Genomic DNA, 23499 nt, shown 5'->3' with positions numbered 1-23499 from the left:
GGCTTAGCATTGCAGTCGCCATTCTTATCGGAGCAAACAAATTCTCCCTTGTTTCTCCCAACCTCCCAAAAATCTTCCCCCTCCGAAACCGAAACAGAACAATTCGCTTGAAGCTCTGACCTCCTCAACACCCAAATACCTCCTCCCCGGCCCCACCCTGCCCCTGCCCTCTCCAGTTCCCATCTTTAAATATAGATTTAATCGTAAGACCTCCCAAATCCTTCTTAATTAAAGCTTTTGGTGAGCGGAATAGGAATACGTATTCTGGAATAAAAGGTATCTAATCCAAACGAAAAATATTTTATAATAAACGAGTATCTAATCCAAACGAAAAAGAGGCTGGGTGATTGATTTTGTTATATATTTTTTTAATTAAACAATCCAAACAAAAAATATTTTTTTAAGATTTAAAAAAAAAATAATAATAATTAGTAATAATAAAATAAATATGACATCTGCAAATTTATATGGGAATTTTAATTATAATTAAACTAACAATCTCAAAAGCTCTAGAAGACACCAAATATGTTGTAACTATCAAATTGTTGACTACTTCATTCAAATGATAAGAATTTGAAAAATAAATTGGTAATATTAATTACATGATGCGAATTTAAATTTATTTAAGGCTACTTTATTTTTAAAAAAATATTTGACTTTTTTTTATAATTGTAATTTTAAATTATTGGATTCTAATTTTTCAACTAAGTTTTTAAGAATATATCTAAATATATAATTACAAAACATAAAATAATCTAAATATATAATTACATTTATAAGAATATATCTTTATTGTTTATTAATTATTTTATTTTATTTTATTTTTATTTTAACGTAAAAACTTAGTTGAAAAATTAGAATTCAATAATTTAAAATTACAATGATAAGAAAAAGTCAAATATTTTTTTAAAATAAAGTAGTCTTAAATAAATGTAAATTCACATCATGTAAATATATTTGCAAACTTTTTACTCATTCAAATATTCTATAAATGTGAAATATTTAAGAAAAATAAAAACCAACAATTTGACAATATAAATAAATTTAAATAATAAACAAATTAATATTGTTGTATTTGTTGGACACTAACAATCATGCTATACCACCATACATACATACAAGTCGGTGGGTGAAAATATGTTGCATCATAGTCAATGCCTAAGGAACTATCCAACAAGCTTTTATTAAAATTGGGTTGGGGTAAATCTACATGGGGATATACTTTATATTATCATATAAAAAATAATGATGGTAAGATAATTTGTTCTTTTCTAAATGGTTGGAATTTTATAATATGCATAGGGAAGTTTAATTGGTTTTGTAAACATAGTAAATTATTCTTTAGTTTAAACTTTTTTTTTTGGTTTAAGAGAAATATAAGAGTCTTATTAGTCTATGACTATTTTCAAAGTATAATTTCTACTACATATTTTCTTTAGTTGTCACATTAAGGGGCGCGTATTGGAGTTAATGTTCTAACAGGTAGTAAATAAATGATTGTTGCACATGTGGCAAACCTTGCTTACGTTGTTGGCAACATAAGTTCAATTTAGGTGTGAGTCACAAAGTTTTACCTTGAATAAATAACTAGTTCTAGATACATGTGTTTGAGTTAGGTGTCCATAAGTTCCAGTTAGTTGTCAAGTTTATATGTCAAGGCTATTAAATTTCCACAATCCATGTAAAAATTTCTATCTATTTTCTAGGAATGATTGTGTAAGTTTTTTGTCATCAACATTTCGGATCACACTACATGATCCATCATTAGATGCAAGAGGGTCAAGGAGAAAATGAAATGTAGATTGCAGACCCAGATTGAGAAATAAAAAGAGAGGAAGAAGCGATGGAATGGGAACACAGAACGAGGTTGACAAGACTAAAACTAAAAAAAAAATACAAACAAAATAAGACATAAAAATGCAAAAAGAAGGGAAAAAATGAGAGAATCTTACCAGAAGATGGATCTTCATGCGAACATGCAAAACTACAATATGCTCTCAAAAAATTGGTAGACGGATATTTCGAACATACCATTTGTACGAAAACCAATGGACTACCTACTTACAACAAACTCAAAGCCCTAGAAAAAAATTGGACATTAGGAGCAGAGATGCAAGGTAGACCAAAAATCATCAGTCAATCTAAGATCAAAGCTCAGGGACCATTAAACGCTCAAGGTAGAAACTCCAGAAAAATTACTTCTCCAAAACCCATTAAACGCTCAAGGTAGAAACTCCAGAAAAATTACTTCTCCAAAACAAAGTATGCTCTCGAGGATAAAATTGAATATCAGTAACCACCAAATTTGAAATTAGCAGATGAAAAGAAATAAAGGGTTGTAAAAGAATTCCAGGATCAAATGGAGACCATCTCATAAACAAATGACAATAATGAAGGTTGGATGACTATCAAAAATAGTAAAAGAAGAGAGAAGAGACAACATAAGGCCAATTGCTTTCTGACAAGAGACCATCTTCCCCATCAACAGCAGCGTCAATGGCCAATGGCACCGTTTTAACCTAGCCATGATCAAGACATATCCAGTCAAAAGATCTTCACTCGATTCCTATTAAGTTTTGGGAAGTTCATTAATGGAGTTTTTCAACACTTACCAGGTTACGGTACTTGAGGATGTAAAACATCTCCAAATAGCCTCGGGTCTCTCTTCTGTCGAGCTTTGATACGTACTTCCAAAACTCGTGAACCCCAGCCAGAGTCATCAATCTATCCGCATAAATCTGCCATGTATACCTGCAACAGAAATACTCACAAAATCAGTTGAAATCAACGATGACTGATGAAGGAAAAATATGGCTAAACCCTCTCTTGCCACAGATTTTTCCCAGTAAAGTTCAAATTGATGAGGCCAAATCATAAACCCCAACTAGACCAATACTTGGTTACACTCCACTAAGGATCCCAATGAAACAGTTTGTCCCTGTTCTTAAACTCTAGAACAAAAACCGAGGAGCTTAACATGTCTGCAGATCATACAAACTAAAATTGAAAATTATGTTTCTTATTCTTACATAGTTAACACAAATTCTTTTGAAGTTAAAATAACTTCGAAGCCTACATCCCAAATGTCGATCATCTATACATTTACTAAAAATTACATTTGCAATACTTGTCTGTCAAGTCATTTTCTTGATGATCCAGAAAAAGTAAGAATGCTGAACAATTAATTTGTGGAAATGGCATTAAAATTATTTGCGAAACATCATAAGCCCTGAACTGACCTTTCATTGATGCGCTTTAGACCTGCGTCAGAGATCCCATCCCAGTGACTGGGATCTGTCTTGCACTTCTCAAAGAAGTCAGCAATCTTTTCACTTGATGATTCCCCATGATATGGATCGATGTGGAATCCAGAAACTCCATCAACAATTATCTCAGCAGGGCCTCCATTGCTTGTAGCAAATGTTGGAAGACCACATGTCATGGCCTCAACAACAGTCAGTCCAAAAGCTTCATACAGCGCAGGCTGGGGCATAGAACAAACCAAAAAAGAACATTACAAAACGATGAATAAAATCTTGGTGTGCATTTAAATAGGCACTAGAATTTCAAATTCAAATCATGGGAGTTGGGGTCCTGATTTTGATTCAAGATTAAACAAAATCCGAACACTAACCTGTACAAAGGCACCCCTTGTGTCACAAATGTAGCGATACAGCTCACCATTTCGTACTCTATTCTTTTGAGCAATTATCCACCGAAACTGCCCACTCAAGTTATACTCGTTCATAAGGTTGTGCATTTTCTCAATTTCAGCAATTTCTTCTCCGTCTCTTGACTTTGATGCATCAACATTACCCGCAACAACAACAAGACTGACCAGCTCTCTCAAGCGCTTGTTCTTGGCAAACCATTCAACTAGTCCCGTCATGTTTTTCACCCGATCAAGTCTTGCCATAGAGAATATAATTGGTTTCTTCTTGTCGCTCAATACACCTCTGAACAGAGCAAAGACAACAATCTCTCAGCCAAAAAGAAATTCTTGATTAATGAGTTTCTTCTTAGGAGTAATTAAAAGACAATACATTGCAGGCACAGGAGTTTCAAATGAATTAATTTTTCCTTTCAAGTAAAAACAGCTGTTACTTCAAAATTCCTGTTCCTAATACCTTCCAAACAAATACCTAGAAAACCAGGGTAAACTGTTAAACTTATATAGGAGCTAAACATCAACTGCTAGAATTGCTTTCAATATTTTATATTGAAGTGGGAGCTATAATAGAAAAAGACATTATAGAAGTCCTTGCTAGATTTTGCTTGATGTAAAAAACTAATGCTTCAGAGGTGTAAATGAAAGCCTTTCACTTTTATAAAAAAACACAATCGTTACAGGGGAAAAGGAAGAATGCTTGTAGTCAGAAACTGGCACTGCAGAAATGATCATGAAAGATGAAAACTTGCTTGCAGAAATTTCAACACAAAACATTTTATAGAGGAAACATGGCAGGTCAGTAAATCCTGAATGAGAGTATCACTTACACATGCTCAGCTGTCTTTCAGGACTGAATATGAGTTCCTCAATGGATCCATGCAAAGCAGTAAGTCGTTTCTGCTTGTCTGTGTATGGGAAATAAATGTTCAGGTCTGCTCCAGGAGAAACAATGTTGAATTTAGGATCAAAAACATCAATTCCATGAACCACACGGTAAAGACCAGGAAGAGTGAAAGCAGAGTGGCTTTCATATTGTCCAACAGTATCCTTGCTGCACAACAAAATGACACATCCATATTAAGCACCGGATCTAGGAGCCAACAGACCTCAAATAACCATTCCTAATAAGCTCAAGAAAAAAATTCTTGACCTCTTCATTTTGCCTTACTTAGAGCCTCTTGTACAAAAAGTAATTTTACTATCTACGACTACAAATATTTTAACATGTTTCTAAATTTTACTTATACATCACCTCTTGAAGGCTGTATTACATTTGCCGTGTTTGAGAAACATTTCATCATCTAAAAGGCATCATACATACTCGAAAAGATTCATAGACAACTATAGAAAAGTCTGATGAATACCATGAACAGAGAAAACATAAATTAAGAAACCCTTAAAAGAAGTAAGAAGATTGTCAGACCTTCCTGCAATCTCGTGGCATGTGCTTGTGATAATGAAATCCGCACGGTTCATTGCAATGAGATCAGCAGTGAACTGACAGGAGAAATGATACTTCTCTTCAAAGTTTTTCCAATATATGTCAGAATCTGGGTATTTGGTCTTCTCCAAAGCATGGGCAATATTGCACTGGCAAGACACAGAAGACCTCACAATTGACAGTTTTTGTAGGCAAGTTAAAGAAAATATTAATTCCGTCACAAAACACATACACACAGGATAACGGCCAGCGAAAATACCTGAGTAATTCCTTGTTTATGTGCAATCAAAGATGCCACTAAATTTCCATCACTGTAGTTACCGATAATCAGATCAGGTGCACCGCGTAGCACTGAAGTTATTTCATTATATGCATCCTAAATAAACACAGGGGAAGCTGGTTAGTCCATTTGTGTATTGAAACAACAAAAACAACAAATATATCTTTGTGCATCATGAGCTCTTTCCTTCATTCAATGAGTTTTATTTCAGAAATAAGTCTGTTTAACCTTCGATTGCTCATTGAACTATAGCATTTAAGACTACTGCCTTTTTCAGAAATTACGAAAAACTGATACGCTCATGAACACCTCGAGCATGCCAATGATTATTTTGCGAATTTCAACATTCACAAGTCATAAGCATTGTACCTCGGCAAAGGTTTCTAAGTAAGGCCACAAATCAAATCGAGATACCCATGGACGCAAAATTCCCTTGTCAATTCTGAAAGGTACCCTGAGTATCCATGAATGTTTCAATCCACTAATTTTCTCAGTTCGCTGGTTGCATGTGGTTCCATGCGCTTCCGGAATCAGGCGAGTCAGCTTAAGCAGTTAAACTCATGTCAGAAGCAATGTGAAAACACAGGTTTAAAAATCAAATTTAAGGTAATAGAAATAAAGAACAATTCTTGAATAACCCACATACAACATCAACATAAGCAGTTCTTACACAGATTTTATGCTTAGGAAAAGCAGCTCACCCATAAATATGCAAGTGTAAACTGTAAACTGTAAAGTACTCCAACAAAGCTAAGAATATCCACATTGGAGGTCAAAGCTAATATGAATATAGGAAACCTGAGTGCACGCATGAGAGAAATACTTTACCACAAGAATCTTAGGTTCGATGGCCAACCCTTGTTGTTTTATTCTCAGTAACATTTCATTCTCTAAGGCACGGACTTGATCAAGGATATATACCATCTACAGAGAAAAAATTAATTATGAGAACATTCTGTTTTTCCTAGGATTATAATTTATAATGAATAGTATCCCGTTAATCTCATGCTAATCAGAACTGTCTGTAAAAGTCCAACTATTAAATGGAAACAATGCTGAGTGCTGATAACATAGTTACGAATTTCAATAAATAGAGAACATCTTTTCTTATAGAGTTTTAGTATACTTAAAAAATCAAAATACCTGTCCACCAGTATCTGGCATTCTCAGAACACCTGCTTGACCAAAATAGCCATGAGGTGAAAGGATCACAACATTGAAGAACATTGGAATTCTGCCTAGAAACTTTTCTAAGGTTGTTGGATCAGGTGCCCAAATAAAACTCAAAAGAAAATAAATCATATCCATGACACGTTCTGCATTGTTCCCCCAGCCTTTTTCCAATCCAATTTCTTGAAATCTGCCCAAATCAGCCATTCGGAATCAAATGAAGATAGAATTTATTTTTCAAATGCTTATATACTTAATCTTGTTTACTCATACATTGCATTTGCTTCAAATCAATTTTCCCTCAAGGAATCAATACTAAGATTAGAAGACTTTTTCCAAACCAGAAGTTGCTAACGTTCAAGGAAAAAGAGCCACATGTTTTACTCACAGCACAGTGCTGTGTACGAAAAAAAAAATATTAGAGGTTGAACTTACGTGTTCTCAAATTCTGCATATGGTGTATCCTTAGGGATCTCGTTAAGATATGCCATAACCTTTGACAAGGAAGAACGTAGCATGAGCAAACACTCTATTTTTTCATTAAGCATGAGCGCCTGCAAATTAAAAGGTGCAGGTTACAACTTGTCCTTGAACTGTCTTTGGACCAAATTGAAAAGGACATAAACGACAAACATCTAGTGCCCGTGATGCAAAATTACATCTCAGAATTTACTGTGTCGAACTCACAACATTGAAGCTTCAAATCGCATTCTTTGAAATGTCTTCCTTATAATTTCAAAATCAAAATGAAGGACAGTTCCTCTAATATTATGTAGGATGTCTGTGTATTCTAATATGGATGTGCTTACATGTGATCTGACTATCATCAGTGAGAAACTTTGAGCAATTAAAAAATATAGCATAAGACTAAATAATAAAATCATCTTCCAGATGAACCTTTTCCTATTGTAATTTGATTCAAATTATATAGGTTTTGTTGCAGCCTGGAGTCCAAATTAGTAACAGCTTTCATACCAGATCAACAAATCTTCATTTGGCTTTTCTAGCTTGCAACGAGATAATGACACCAGATGTGTGCATGTTAGTGTGATATAAACCAGTGGAAAATAACAAACCTGTCCCCGGTAGCTGTGTTGTCCGAGGAAATCCAGCAATGGCTGCATGCTTTCCTCATCACAGAATAGTCTCGAGGACAAGTGTTGGTTCAGAAATTGAGCTCCACAGCCAATAGAAGATGGACAAGTTGGACGAGGAAAAGATGCATTGAAGGGCTCCAAGTCTAGCTCCATTACATACTTGTCCTTGACTCTGGAAAAAATTACTTGCCAATTTAGATGATGAGAGAAATCGTTGAATATCTACCAACATAAGATGATGCAAGAAAAACACCCTGTAATTATATATTTTTGCTCTTGTAGGAATACTATCCTTGTATACCCAAATTTGACAATTATATGAATTTTTACATGGGCTCAAAATATTTACTGCCTCCATCTTCTGTGTTTTGTGATGGAAGAAAGAATGTTAAAGGGTATCTTAAAAGGACACATAAACAGAGAGCATACTGGGGGAATAAACATTAAAATACAGTAATCTTCGAGTAGGACAACATTCTTCATTAATTTTTGCACATAGAGCTTCCCTCGACTTACTACATGACAAATATTGAGAGCCTATTACCTTCCATTGACAAGGTGTTCCTTGAATTCCAAATATTCGGACACCGAAAGCTGTTCAACCACGAGTTCGTCAACATTGATACGAACGTACTCACAAAAACCAGGCCTTAGCCGTACTGCCAAGGCAACCCATGGAGGAAAAATGATGGCTTCCTGCACCAGTTTTCAAATTTGTTCATAATCAAATAACAGTAACATTAATTTTCATGTGAACTGTTTGAGATTAGACAGACGTGCTTATATTAATACAGTAAACAGTGAAAAGGGTTCACACCTGTGTGGACCTCAGCATATCTCCAAACACTCCATCTTTCAGCTTTTTGTTTTCATCACTTTCTCCTTCAGCTTTTGCCAGCCCATCCAGCAGGTGATGACGCTGCAGGATCTTGTTTCCTTGAGCCACATATCTGGAGCAAATAAACAAGCACGTAAGCACACCATGTAGCTGACAGTGCCATCACAAACTGATGCAAGTACAAAGCTGTGGTGTGTTGACCTGCCCAGAAAAGAAATAGAAATGTAGAATTGTTCTAGCATCCTGATCTTATCTCTTATGACGCGGAGCCTTACATTCAGTTAGACTTGATCCTTGGTAGGCTCTTTGTGAGCTAGTAGACGAAGGGCCTAGTGAAAGGATTACTCATCTTGACAATTAGTTGATCTGTAAAACATGTTAAAAAAGTAAAAATAGAAATATGAAATTATATGAAAGTACTATTTTTGGGGTGAGTGACTATTAGGGATCTTAGTGGTGGGTTTCAGGCTGACGGTTTAAAATGGTACTTTTAGATCACCTTAGATTCTATAAGCTCCTCACAGAGCTCCGTAAATGTTGGAAAGCCGAAAGATTAACTTTAAGCTCTTCACTCACCTATTGAGGTTCACCAAAGAAATCGACAAATTTTGATACAGGGCTTCTACTATTTTCTCTAGTTTAGGTTTGGTTATTGTTAAAAAAAAAAGAAATGAGGATACTTTGGGGACAACATCTAAACCCTAAAGTAAAATGTATATCAAGGGGAACACTTTAGGCTTTTTTTTTCACTCTTAGCAAGTATCCTCCTTGGTAAGTTTAGCTTTTAGCCAATACCTACTTTAGGTGTGTCAGCAATATATATATATATATATATATATATATATATATATATATATATATATATATATATATATATAATCTAATGTTTTCTAGAAAATTTGAAAATATAATGACATTTAGTTTTGAGTACAAGAAAAGTGGTAAAAGTCCTTCAGTTTACTGCCAAACATTAACTTTGAGGTTTCAAAGTGGTTAGTAATTACATATTATGATTAATGATTACATATTGAAATAGGCTTACAAGCTTGAAGCTAATATAGGAAAAAAATAAAAAATCTTAATCAATGTCCTTAACTATGATGTTCTCCAGTAAAAAATTCACACACACACTTATATAAATTTTATAGAAAATCATATACACACAATATTTTTAAATATGTGACAGATCATCAATATTTTTTTTAAAAACATGTTCAAATATATTTAATAAAAATAAAAATATTTTTACCAATTTACTTTCTAGATGGAATGACTTTTTCTATAGTCCTAAATATTATTGATAGAGAATTTTTTTTTAAAAAAAGTGAACTAATAATTGAAAATGAAAAATAATTTAAAAAATTGTAGAAAAACAATCTTATTATTTATTATTAATAATAATAATAATAAAAGATAGTAATGATAGTAAAGAAAGAACAAGACAAAATTAATAAGTTGAAATAAATAAAATAATGATGAAGAAATTATTTGGTTAAAAAGACAAAAATATAAAATGAAGAGGAAAATTAAAGACAAGAAAAAGAAATGAGAGGGGAAAATAGTAAGAAGAAGAAATAGCTATCAAAAATAGTAGAGAAGTTAATGAAGAAGTGAAGTCATTTCATAGAAGAGTCAAGCTCAAAATATAAAAACTTTAGTTGGAAGCACTACAAGGAAGAAACTCTCTATTTCACTAAGGATAAGACTCTTTAGTATTCAAACCTTAATTGTTAACAATATAAGCAAAAAAAACAATTAGTTAGTAGGGGAAGAGGTCGTAATTTCTTAATTGGCACACCCAGAACTCCTAGTTCCTATGTCAAAAACTGAATCTATGTAGGTGATTGAAGAGCTTAAATATGAGGTTATGTTCACATCCCAGTCGTTGCGTACCAAAAAAAAGTTAACAAAAATATCAACTAATGGTATATAAGTCATGGACTATTGACTATTAGTACATGTGTTATCAGCTATTAGTAAATGTATTATCATATTTTGAAACTTTTTAGAAGAGTAAAAGATCTATAAAAACTACAGTTAGTCCCCCGCCGCTACTAGATCTCAACCAAGTTGACAAACCCTGAAACTTTCCGCCATGCAGGCGATCTCGTGTCCCTCGTGTAACGTCATAAGAATGACAAGTGGAAGACCCTTATGTCCCGCCATTAACACCAGAAACTCGAAACATGAAAATTCAACTATGAACGTTCACGTTATATAGCCTTAAATAAGTAAGATCGGGCATACTGCCAGTTGCCCATAAACCCCTAAGCCACAATCCTGACGAGATACTCATTAAGGGATAAATTATAACATATCGTAATTGTTGAAGAAACTCGTTGAAACGTGAACAAAAGAACATCCTACAACGGGTTAGTCAAAAGATTGAATCAGACAGCAATTTCAAGGCCAGAGCATGATACAGGACAACATTGAGAAGCAGTTAATATCGATCATCAGGCGCCACTCAACTTACTAAATGTGCAGAAAATATTGATTAGTTGCTAGAAAACTATAGCAAACTTTGCATCAAGACATGGCCATAAATTTAGTTAGACATGAGAGAAAACAGAGCAATTAGAACAACGCCATGACAGAAGAGAAAACAGCAATCAAACATTTACCGTGAGAACAGAGAAACCATTTCATTTCGGTGCTCGATCAGCATGTCCTCAACACGCTCGCGCATGCTTCGTCTCGCAAGGCGGCTCAGCATTGCAGTCGCCATTCTTATCGGAGCAAACAAATTCTCCCTTGTTTCTCCCCACTTCTCAAAAATCTTCCCCCTCAATATGTAGTCCCTTAAAAATTCATGCCGACAACATATGTAGTGGAAGTCTTTTATACTTCCATTCAATAATAGTGCATATATGATGTCACTGCTATTTCTTTATTAATGGTCATTTTCCTTACTTGTTGAGCATAATAATTTTCTTTGCTAATGATGTTTAATATCATATTTTACTACAAAATAAATATAATAGATTTTTTTAATTTTCATGATTTATGTGTGAAATATGGTATTTAAAATATTGATGAAAAAATTTCACCTTATTCAATAGGAATTATACAACATGATGAATTAAAATATAATATTTTTAATTCTGAATTGTTTTGGAATAAGATTCATTTACATAAATATAATATTTTTAATTCAAAAGTAATCAAGTATGATTATTTAACACTTATAAGAGTCAATTATTAACATGTACTTGTTAAGTGGGTCATATTTTTTAACTACATAATATATATTTTTTGGTTAAATGGTTCATATTTTTTAGTTACATAATTTTTTTTAGGTCAAGGTTGATAGTGAGTTAGATGTGAATCTATCATTCATCACTAATATATTTTCTCTAGATCGTGGGTGTAATTTGAACTTTAGAATGTGAAGGCTAATGATCGTGAAAAAATCTTCATCAATAGAGTGTTTGTGCACATGCACGCACGTGTGTGTGATTCTTATTTTAGATCTTAGATGAAATTTGAGTATTTGATTATAAGTTGATAGTGAACAAATCTTCCTAGTATCTTGTGTTTTATATTTTTGATGTAATTCAGGTCTTAAATTGTGATGATAATCAATTACAAAAATCTTTAGTTTTATATTTTATTTTATTTATTAGATGAAACTTAGATGCATAGAATGTTAAGATTGATCATAATAATTGCATTTAAAGATAATTAATAATTATAAGAAAAAAATTGAATTAAAAGAATGATTTAGATTTGTATTTTTAATCTAAGCAAAGCATGCTAATTTAGATTTGTGAATTTATATTAATATTATTAAACTTTATATTTGATATTATCAAACTAGTTTTATATTTAATATTATCAAACTAATTTTATATTAATATTATCAAACTTTAAGATTGTAAAATTACATATTCTAATTTATAATAATACTATGTAAAGAAATATTTTTATTTAAATCAATGTAGACAATGAATTAACTCTTTTAAATAAACATAAAATAAATAATGAAATAAACTAAAATGATATTAAATAATGATAAATAAATAATAAAATAATTAACTCTTTTTTTTAAAAAGTAAATTGGAGGAAATAAAGTGTCCATTAGTTTAATGGGTCTTCTTAAACCATATTATGAAATAGATATTGATTTACATTTTTTTTAATGCACTAATATGTAGATTTTATTGGAGAAGCTAGTATAATAGTATAATAGGTGGATCTATTAAAGAAGGAAAGGGAGAAACTAATCATTTAATTTAACACTTCAATCAACTTCAAATCTCCAATAGCTTACTTGCTAACCCCACTATTTACTATGTCCTCTCTCCCAATAATTTTAAATAAATCACCTATACCTAAATCAAAACTAAAAATATATTGTATAAGAGAGAGAGTAGGGAATGGGAGAGAGAGGAAGTGTGTGAGAGAGAGTAGGAGTGGCAAAGAGAGAGTACGGGATTGGAGAGAGAGATTGAGAGTAGGGGATGGGAGAGAGAGTAGGGGTGGTAGAGAGAGAGAGAGAGAGAGAGAGAGAGAGAGAGAGAGAGTACTAGATGGGAGAGAGAGATTGAGAGAATGGGATGGCAGAGAGGGGAGGGGGAGGGGGAGGGGGAGGGGGGGGGGGAGAGAGAGAGAGAGAGAGAGAGAGAGAGAGAGAGAGAGAGATTAAAACATTAACAATGCCAACATGGTTGGAACTCAAAGAAATATGGGTATAGATGCCAACAACAAACATTCAAATGGGGTTAAAATTTTAATAAATCTAAACCCTAACATAAAAGACCCTAATTCTATCTAAATATTCACCAAAAGATCAATATACAACCTAAAATACTCCAAATATGAGAAAAGCATATAGGAAATAATTATACTGGAAGACCATAGAAGAACAGAGGTAGGAGGATTCACATATAAAAGCAGAACCTTAGATTTAATAGGAATCTTCCCAAAGTTGATAGTAAGGAAGGAAAAAATATATATAGAACATAGGGAAGAAGAAACTTCAGTAGGAAAGCCAATAAAGAAACCTACAGAAAAAAACATCAAATGTAGTCAAAGGAAGCATTAAGATAATCTAACAAGAAATTTCAACCAAGAATTTGAGGAAGGAGATATCATAGGCATGAACATTATCAACATTTTAAGAAGTAGGCACACACCTCAACCATCAGCAAGAAATAATAAGAATGACATAATAAGAAAGAAATTCCAAGAATGTGAAAGAGAAAGGTGTATAATCAGAGATGTGGAAAAGAGGACATATGAAATTTAGGATTGTATGTAGTGTAAAGCTAATAAATTTTTTACCAAAGAAACTAAGGACAAATTGAAAAGATATAGACAACTGATACATGAGAAGCTACTACTAGAAAGTGACTTAAAAGATCTTGTGACACTATGGGAAGAAGCTTACATCAATCATCATAAGCTAGTAATAGTGGGAAGTAATCTAACCACTATCAATAGCTTAATAACTGAAGGGGAAACTAAAGAAAGACAAATTAAAGACAACAAAGAAAAGGAGACTTCATAAATAAAATCACCAACAAGTAAAACTATACCTCAGCCTTTGGATATAGAAAGGAAGGAACTAGTTAGAGGTGATAACCCCAATCTAAGCATAAGAAATTAAAAGAACCAAAAGAAGTTAGAGACGCAAACAAAAAATAACCAAACAGTTAAAAAAAACAAAATGAAACAAGAGAAGAAATCATAATAGAAGATAATAACAACAATACCTCCAAAGTTGGTAATTTGCTAAGGACGATAGATATTAATAAGCTATCTAAAGAAATGATGCATACTCCAAACAGAGAAATAGAGAAAAAAGAGATTGTGGACAATAGAGATAAGGGGTATGTACAAGATCATGGTGTGCCAAACTATAGCCTTAAGTGGTAGTGTAAAATTAGCAAATCAGGTTTACGTCAACTTGATGTGCAATTTTGAACTAGTTATGAAGTTTCTATTAAAAATTTATAAGAATAGAATCTATAGGAAATTGAATGTAGTTAACAAAAAACTAGGTCCTATTAGAAAATAATTTAATTTGATTAGTCGAAAATTATTATTTAATGTAGTAGTACAAAAAAATTAGGACAAAAATAAGAAGTTGGTGTATGTCTGACCAACCTAATCATAATCAAATAATAATATATTTTTTATAAGATTATAGATATAAGAAGTAGACTCATGTCTAGATGTGACACATATTTTTTGGTATTTTTATTCCAATAAAATAATTAACCATGAATTTTTCACTACAACATTTTCAGAAGAAAAATAGTTCTCAGGTCTGATTGCCTTAACTAACTCAAAAATTTATCAAACTAATTTTTATTTTTTTATTGTAGTAGATGAACCATATGAAGCATAGAATGTTATGCATCAATTAGATTTCAAAAAAAATTTACAGTTTGAAAGTTATAGTTATTTTGCAATTACTACGTCAATCAACACTTCATAGCTAACTCCATTAGAAAATAAGTAAAAACCACTTACTGAACTCATAATTTGATTGACAATATATCAATGGAAAGATGAGACCATTATTAACAAACCCTTTTTTTTCATCAAATAAAGGTGAAAAAAAGTCGCTAGCTACATGCTTGAAGTCAAAAACTTAGGAAATAGGGTAAAAACATGTTTTTGGTAAATAAGCACCCCTAGAGACATATGTTATCAAGAAATGTGTTAAAAGGGGTCATAGGTTATCCTATGACCCCTTTTGACCCATATGAACAAATGAAACATGTTCTTAGGGGTCTTAGGACCACTAGGGACATATGTTGTCATGAGATGTGTTGAAAGGGGTCATAGGTTATCCTATCTTGAAAGGTGTCATAGGTTATCCTATAACCTCTTTCGACCTATATGAAAAAAATCAAATATGTCCCTAGGGCTCCCATGGCCCCTAAGGACATATATTGTTATGAAATGTGTTGAAAGGGGTCATAGGATTTCCCATGACCCTTTTGGACCCATGTGAACAAATGAAATATGCCCCTAGGGGTACTAAGTCCCCTAGGGGCATATATTGTCATGAAATGTGCCAAAAGGGGTCATAGGTTATCCTATGATCCCTTTCAACCCATATGATCAAATAAAATATGTTCTTTAGGGTCTTAGGACCCCTAGGCACATATATTGTCATGAAATATGTCAAAAGCGATCATAGGGTACTCTATGACCCCTTCAATCCATTCAAACATATGAGATATGTCCCTAGGGGTCCTAGGATCCCTAGGGACATATGTTATCATCAAATGAGCCAAAAAGGGTCATAGGTTACCCAATGACCCCTTTTGATGCTTTCAAGCATAATAAATATGTCCGTGTAGGTCCTAGGCCCCCCATGGACATATGTTATCATCGAATGGGTTGAAAGGGTTCATAGGTTTCCCTATGACTCCTTTTGACCCTTTTGAACATGTGTGATATCTGCCTATGGGTCTTAGAACCCCTAGGGACATATGTTGTCATTATATGCATCAAAAGGGGTCATATGTTTGCCTATGACCCCTTTCATTCATTTTTAACATGTGAGATATGTTCCTAGAGGTCCTACGACCACTAGAGACATATGTTGTCATCAAATGGGTCATAGGTTTCCTTATGATTCCTTTTGACCCATTTAATCACATTATATATGTCTCTAGGGTCTTAGGACTCCTAGGAATGTATGTTGTCATGGAATGGGTCGAAAGGGGTCATTGGATACCCTTTTGACCCATTTGAACAAATGAGACATGTCCCTATACAATTATTATAATATACACTATATAATTTAATATATACTATAATGGGTGAAAGCACGGATCTGTGTCACCTTTGGAGCCGACTTATTGATCCGATAGGACCGAATTTGATCGGACTACTTCCGGGGGGACTGAATCCAACCGAAACCACGTGGTGCTAACTAGACACCAAGTGGTGTGTACACATTCGCAGGGATCTAGTTGGATCAGATATAACCAAAATGAGAAAAATTATATAAGCTGCAAAAAGACAAATCTACTAGTCATTTGTGTCATACGAGCTTGCTAGAATTGCAGAGCGGGAAGAGCTACAAGACTCATTTGTCCAGATTAGGCATGTCAACAATTTTCTCTAATTATTTAATATGTTTTAAGTTTTATTTTATGTTTTCTTACGTTAAAATATAGTTTTTAATGTGTATTTTTCATGTAGATTGTTCTAAAGAGTTCAATTTTTTTTAATATTATTATACGTTTATGTTTTTAAGTACTGTAATATTAGATAAAGTTTAGAAAAAGTATTAAAGTTTAGTAAAACTTAGACAATATTAGAGAAATTAGATTAATTGTAAAACATTATTTATAGAAAGTAGTAGAAAATTATATAGAAAATATTAGAAAATTTAGAAAAGATTATAACAATTAAAAACTTTAGAAACTTTAGAAAGTATTAGAAAATTTAGAAAATATTAGAACAATTAGAACTTTTGAAACTTAGAAAATAACAGAAAAAATTATTAAATATAGAAACTTAGTCATATGTAAATTAGAGAATTTAAATATATATATATATATATATATATTTTTATTAGACATCATTAGAAAATGTTCTAAAGGTAGAGGATTAGAAACTACTATAAACTGGTAACTAAAACCATTAGATTGAAGTAAATCAGACTCTACCTCTTACCGTGAACACAAATAAATTCTAATTGAAACCTTATAAATTATATGTAGGAGCGAAACTTAACATTGAATATAATTAAATCACAACATTAAACCTAATCAAACTAAAACTAAAACTCTCACATTGAACCAAATTAGACTCTAACTCGTATATTGAACCTTATATCCAAATATGTTGACCTAAACCCTAAAAGTTTAACCCTCTCTCTCTAGATCTCAAACTTGTAACCCTTTTTCTCTCTCTAACTTCTAAACCCCATCTCTCTAAACCCTAAGCTGTTCTCTAACCCCATAATCCCTAAACTTCTCTCTCTCTCTCTCTCTCTCTCTCTCTCTCTCTCTCTCTCTCTCACACACACACACACACACACACACACACACACACACACTCACACAACCTCATCTCTCCCAACCCTAACCTCCTCTCTCTCTAGGACAACACCGAGAAGGGAACAGACCTACGAAAATTGGAGACAATTAATATTGATCATAAGACGCCTCTCAAATTACAAAGTGTACACAAAATATTGATTAGTTGCTAGAAAATTATAACAAGCTTTGCATCAAGACATGGCCATAAGTCTAGTTAGACATCATATAAAATCAGCAATCAAACATGTATCGTGAGAGCAGGGAAACCATTTCATTGCGGTGCTCGTTCAGCATGTCCTCAACACGCTTGTGCGTGCTTCGTCTTATAAAACGGCTTAGCATTGCAGGCGCCATTCTTATCAAAGCAAACAAAGTCTCCCTCTCTATCCAAAGCTTAAAGAAATACATGACCTTGTTTCTCCCCACTTCTCAAAAATCTCCCCCCTCCATTTCGATTAATGAAGCTCTCACCTCTACCCACACCCAAAATCACAAAACCAAAAGAAAGATTGAGTTCAAAACCTAGAGTCCCTGCCTTTGTGCAAAATATAATATGAATTTACCTTCGAAGTTGTAGCTGTGATTGTATACATAAATAGTTGTTAAATATAATAATATTTATAAATGTTTATTATTAGTAACAATATATATATATAAATTAATTACTCAAATACGTAGGATTTCTAATTAATAGAAAAGGCATCTTATATGGGATCGAGAGGCTTGTTTTGACTATCAACGGTCTATAGTTCGTGGGAGAGCGTGGACGACAATTGCAACATCTTTAGTCGTCGATTCATTTTAATGCACTATATCTTGATTGATGTGATGTTCAGTTGATCAACAACACCCTTTAATTACGCTGATTTGGAAAATCATGAAGCCGGCCGCTTTACCCTCTCCAAACTCAAAATGGAAAAAGGTCGTGGACCCTTTTGAAGCCTCTCACGCCATGAAAAACGTTTTAATAGTGTGTGGGACCCACGCTAGTCGCCATTCCATACGGGACCAACGTCTCTCTTCCCCGGAAGCTTCTGAACGATTCGCTTGCTCATTTTGAATCAATTAATCTCAAGGAAAGCGCTATGAAAGGCACCAATAAGAAAGTTAAAATACCTTTCAATATCCATTGTTACTATTACTAGCAATTGCACCTTAGTGTGCAATAGGTACGCCGAATAAATTTTGAAGGTCAATTATGGAAAAGATCATAACTTAGATTATAAACATAACCCTAATCTTAATTATTACATAAACCTAAACCATTATCCTAACCATAACCCTATGCTTAACCATAAAATTAAATGTGTTCCAAAGTCTAACTCTAATTCTAACCTTACCCCTAATCCTAATCCATGATAATATGTATGTTGTAATCCCTTATACTAACCATAATTGTAACAGGAACTCCATTTTGGAAAAGAAAATCATGATCTAAATTAGAAAAAGATTGGCTTCAATGAAAGCAAGTGTTTAATGTTATTTGATTGAATTCAAGTTTGAAATATTTGTATTTCAAATCCTAATAGATTAAAGTAGTATACTAACAATAGATAATTTTAAAACTAAATTCTAATTTTAATCATTACTAAATAATTTATATTAAATTTCATAAATTAACAAAACACACAACTATGCTACAAAAAAATAAAAAAATAAAAAACAAACTAACAAAATAATAATATGAAGATTTTTAAAATATCTAACAATACTAACTTTTTAATAAAATAAACTAAACCAATCTAACTTAAATTAAAACTTTAAATAAAACAAACTAAACTAAAATTTAAATACTAACTAAAAAAACAAAAAACTAACTTAAATTAAATATCAACTAAACTAATACCCCAATCCTAAACACTAAAAACACCCTACTTTATCATTAACTGCCCACACTCCCAAAACCACGTCAACCCACCTAAACCCTATCCTATACTAACACCCCTCACCTACCCTCTTGCCACGTGGGATACCACTCCCAATGTAGACGCAAGACTAGATGGCGCGCTGTCCAAAGGAGTACGCAGGGAGAAGAATGGAATGGTGGGACGATTTGGTTTAAAATCAATGGACTATACACCTTCAATCGTCTTGCACTCCCCTTGTATGCTGCAAATCGTCGATGTAATTCTAAGGTTGGACAACTCCAGTATAGGAATGCCTTCGGCGTAATTATGTCGAAGGCGTTCCCTTCTTCATCCAACAGTGAAGAATCTTGGAAACAGAATGACTACCATTGAAGTATTGTTAAGCGTTGATTGATTGGATTTGACACACGACTGTAAAAAAACAAAGAAATAATCATAGTCCGTTCATATCTGATCAGAATTTATTAGACGTTTGCTTTATATTGCGAGCTCCGAAAGGGTGTTTGGTCTATTGAACACTTTTCGTTTTGCCCATGATAGACAATTTAGAGATGAGAAGTGACATAAAGCGCTGAGTGACAGAGATGGAAGACAAGAAATGACCGAATACATACAACAATTTGTGTAGACATTTTCCCATCAATTTGTCAAAGTTCGATATGTTTCCCTTGTTCCTCATTGCCCACAAGTTGATTACCTCTGTATGTGTAGCCTCACTAGGAAAATTGCTTTTAAAGCCTTTTCTCTAGGCCCATTTTTCAAACACTTACAATCACGAAATTGTGGAGTAGAAAGAAAATGGAAATGGCTAAATCGTAAACTTTTTAGTGATGTCTTTATGCATATAGATACACGCATGGCATGCTATATGCATAAAGGCATTACAAAAAAGTTTACGATATAGCCATCGCCAAAAGGAAATTGCTATCCTAGAATTAAGAGCTCTGGATTGCACACAGATAAGCAGGAAGCTATACCTAAGAAATCAATTTATTTATTCATTCATTTTAATTCATTTAATGTGACGATATGGTCTACATTAATATTCAACTTCTTAATGAAGAATTAAGGTAGTGTCTAAATTCTAAACTAAAATTCATATATTTTGTTGATAGGTAGACCTTCTTGATGAGAGGTTCACAATTTATCGATGTGTTGTAGACTCTTGCCTAAACTAAAACACATATCTTACCAAAGGGACATTTAGCTATTTTTTTCAAACTTGTCTTTTATGTTTAATGTTTGAGTTTAGGTTTTAGGAATTAATGGTTCAGTCTTAAGTATAAAAGAATGATTGTCTTAATGGTGACATATCAAAATGTATATGGATTATAGAATACTCAAAGATTAAAAAAAAAAAAGTAGTTAATATTACAATGATGTACTATTATACGAATCGATATATAATATGAAATAGGTAAATAACTTATGATCTGATTTGAGTTACAATTGACAAAATTCAGTTGGTAACCAACCAATGTACAACACTTCTATCAAGTCATCATCGTTGGACAATGTATCGCATCTAAAAGAGAGGTTCTTGGCAAAGAATGGTTTCTCAACACTAAATTTTAGTCATCATGACAAGCACTTTATATTGGATACTTTGAACCTAGATGAGTGTTTGAAGTTAAAACACATACAATAGATCACAATTGAAGAAATACACCACCTCCACTGCCTGTATGAGAAATATTGCCCCAATGGCTCCCCTTTCTCTCATCCAATTGGTTCCTCCACCTGACTGAGCGAGAGGTTGTTGCAACCACTAAGATTCAACAACAATGCTAAACACAACGCCAAACCTTGGATAAAACATGTGGCCATGCACTACAATGAAGAGCCATAAGGGGAAACTAGCTAACTCAATTAGTTAAAATTATTATATAATTAAATAATTTTTTATTGTAATTTACTAATTCTTATTTAGTTTAAACTTTAATTGATAATTTAATATATTTTTCTAAAATTTAAAAAATTGTAATTTAAATATTAATTTTAAATAATAATTAGAACATAATCTATATATTTGAAATTTATTAATAAAATAAATTAATAAAGTTATATTAAATTAAACTTTAACCTTTCATATTTAATGTTAGATTTAATATTTAATGAGCAATATACTTGTTATATACTACACTATCTTATATTAGATATTATTTTATCAATAAAATGTTGACACCAAATAATGTGTGTGTACACACACATAAGGCTCAATATGGAGCCACAATGTGGGTCTCATCTCTGTGGTGTTGTCTTAACTTTACCTATCTAAAACCTCTAATATATGTTATTCATGTTGTTGTCTCATAGCATTTTGGGATCCTTATAGCTCCAAAGACTTCTTAGTACTCCTATTTTCTTATATCTCCATCTCCTTATCACTCCATGTAATCCTTATTACTTCATCCCTCTTATCCATCATCGATCTTGTACCAACCATCCCCCACCATATATCATTATCCTTAATATTCCCAAATATCTTTATCACTCTATACAACCCTTATCATACCAACAACTTCTTATTTCTTCAAATATCTCCCCTTACATCTGCTTACACCTTATCTCTCCAAGAGACTCCCCCCATACAACCCTTATCACTCTATCAACTCCTTATTTTACCAAACAACTTCTTTCAACATTCCTCGCATCTTATCTCTCCAAGAAGCTCTCTTTATCTCTCCTTGGACTCCCTTATTACCTCAACAATTCATTATCGCTCCAAGTAGCTCCGCCTATCCCTTCTCCCTTATATTTCCCCTCGTTTTCTCTCCAATCACCTTATCACTCAATTTCTCGTTTCTCATCATTTCAAGTAGCTCTTATCATTCCATCACAACAACCCTTATCTTTTCTCCCTTTCTATTCCCTTACCTCTTAATCAACCAACCCTTATTAGTACAAAGCCTTGTTACTCCAAGCTTCCTTAAATATCTCCTTAAGTCTCCTTATTCTTCCATCCTTATCACTCCTACTGAAGAAGACATGCAACCCCATATCATAACATATTAATAATATATAGTTTACACAAATATAAATATATACATAATATATATAAGTCACACAAATATTTAATATATTATTATAGCTTTGCAATATTGAAATTTAACAAATTTAATTATATTATAATATACTTATTTTTATATTATTTCATACTATAGTCATACAATTATATGATCCTTGGCCTTGTCGACTTCACCTTTTTGTTGGAATTAATATAAAAAATGCAAAATGACAACTATTAGTTATCCCCTTTCCATGAATCTCCAAGAGATAGTTATTCCATGTCAATGTCTTCTTTGCCCAATGTAATCGCATTCATTAGCCAAACTAAATGAGTTTGTTTATTATAGAAACCCTTGGAATGGAATATGGGATAATCTAGAGAAACTATGCAGGCTTCAGTATGCAATCAAAATAGGTGAAGAACAAATGTTATATAAATATTTGGTAGATTAAAGGGTAAGAATTTCCAAAGCCCTAAGATAAAATATATAGTGATTTAGGGGAAATAGAAGGATAAAGATAGCCCTAAAATATGGTTATGATTTATTGATTAGAGTTCCATAGATCATCAATCAACCTTTTTTAGGTGGCTTGTTCCATAGAATTAGATTTATAAAAAAATACAATATGATTTGATCTTAGCAATATGATTTTTCTTTCTAATTCAATGTAGTAATTTGTTTCAAGTGAAAGAGATGTGACATAATATTAATTATTGTGACTCATAATAAGCCAAACTTATATCTTAAAAAGTAACATTCTATTGATAATAATGAAATATGACATAAATGTTTCCATTCAATCACATCAATATCTACAATATAAATCATATTAAACATATAGGTCTATATAACCATATATCTATTTCCTCTCTATCTTTATCTCCATTTTTCTTCTTCCACCTCCCTATTTATCTATCTTGTTATCTCTCTCTACCCCTATATCTCCACCTTTATGTGTATATCAGTTCTTGCCTCTATCTTCTCTTTCTATCACCCCTTTTGGTATTGTAATATTTCCCTCACTATATATATAATTAAACAATAATTACCCTCAAAACATAGGTCTAGAGTGAATAATAAGTATTCATGAAGTGTAATGTCATTATTTTA

General features: G+C 32.6%; 1 protein-coding gene and 1 pseudogene across 1 annotated transcript; one reads left to right on the top strand and one right to left on the bottom strand.

Annotated features, from left to right (window-relative positions):
* Window positions 1–124: 124 nt before the first annotated feature.
* On the bottom strand, window positions 125–11224 carry LOC149572618 (sucrose synthase 2-like). Its single transcript, XM_089815861.1, has 16 exons — window positions 11121–11224; window positions 8476–8608; window positions 8203–8354; window positions 7638–7830; window positions 6997–7115; window positions 6535–6751; window positions 6220–6315; window positions 5761–5934; window positions 5371–5487; window positions 5094–5260; window positions 4500–4721; window positions 3635–3956; window positions 3240–3484; window positions 2613–2751; window positions 2442–2519; window positions 125–280 (listed from the first exon to the last, which is right to left on the bottom strand). The coding sequence occupies exons 1-16, from the start codon at window positions 11222–11224 to the stop codon at window positions 125–127; spliced, it is 2634 nt and encodes an 877-aa protein (XP_089671987.1).
* A 6530-nt stretch (window positions 11225–17754) lies between these two features.
* The window catches only part of LOC149572617 (DNA (cytosine-5)-methyltransferase 1A pseudogene), a 38179-nt pseudogene continuing 32434 nt past the window's right edge, over window positions 17755–23499 (top strand).

This window comes from Cupressus sempervirens, chromosome 2 (assembly GCF_028749045.1).
Source record: "Cupressus sempervirens isolate cs-2001-9-10 chromosome 2, ASM2874904v1, whole genome shotgun sequence".
Lineage (NCBI taxonomy): Eukaryota > Viridiplantae > Streptophyta > Pinopsida > Cupressales > Cupressaceae > Cupressus > Cupressus sempervirens.
This window is presented reverse-complemented; position numbering and strand designations above follow the sequence as displayed.

Excerpts from the sequence above, each read along its gene's own strand:
- LOC149572618 (XM_089815861.1), bottom strand. The coding sequence starts at position 11,224 with ATGGCGACTGCAATGCTGAGCCGCCTTGCGAGACGAAGCATGCGCGAG. Across the intron at positions 7,116-7,637 it reads AACACAGCTACCGGGGACAG|GCGCTCATGCTTAATGAAAA; the intron begins GTTTGTTATTTT and ends TTTAATTTGCAG. Across the intron at positions 281-2,441 it reads CAGAAAGCAATTGGCCTTAT|ATACCTTTTATTCCAGAATA; the intron begins GTTGTCTCTTCT and ends CGTTTGGATTAG.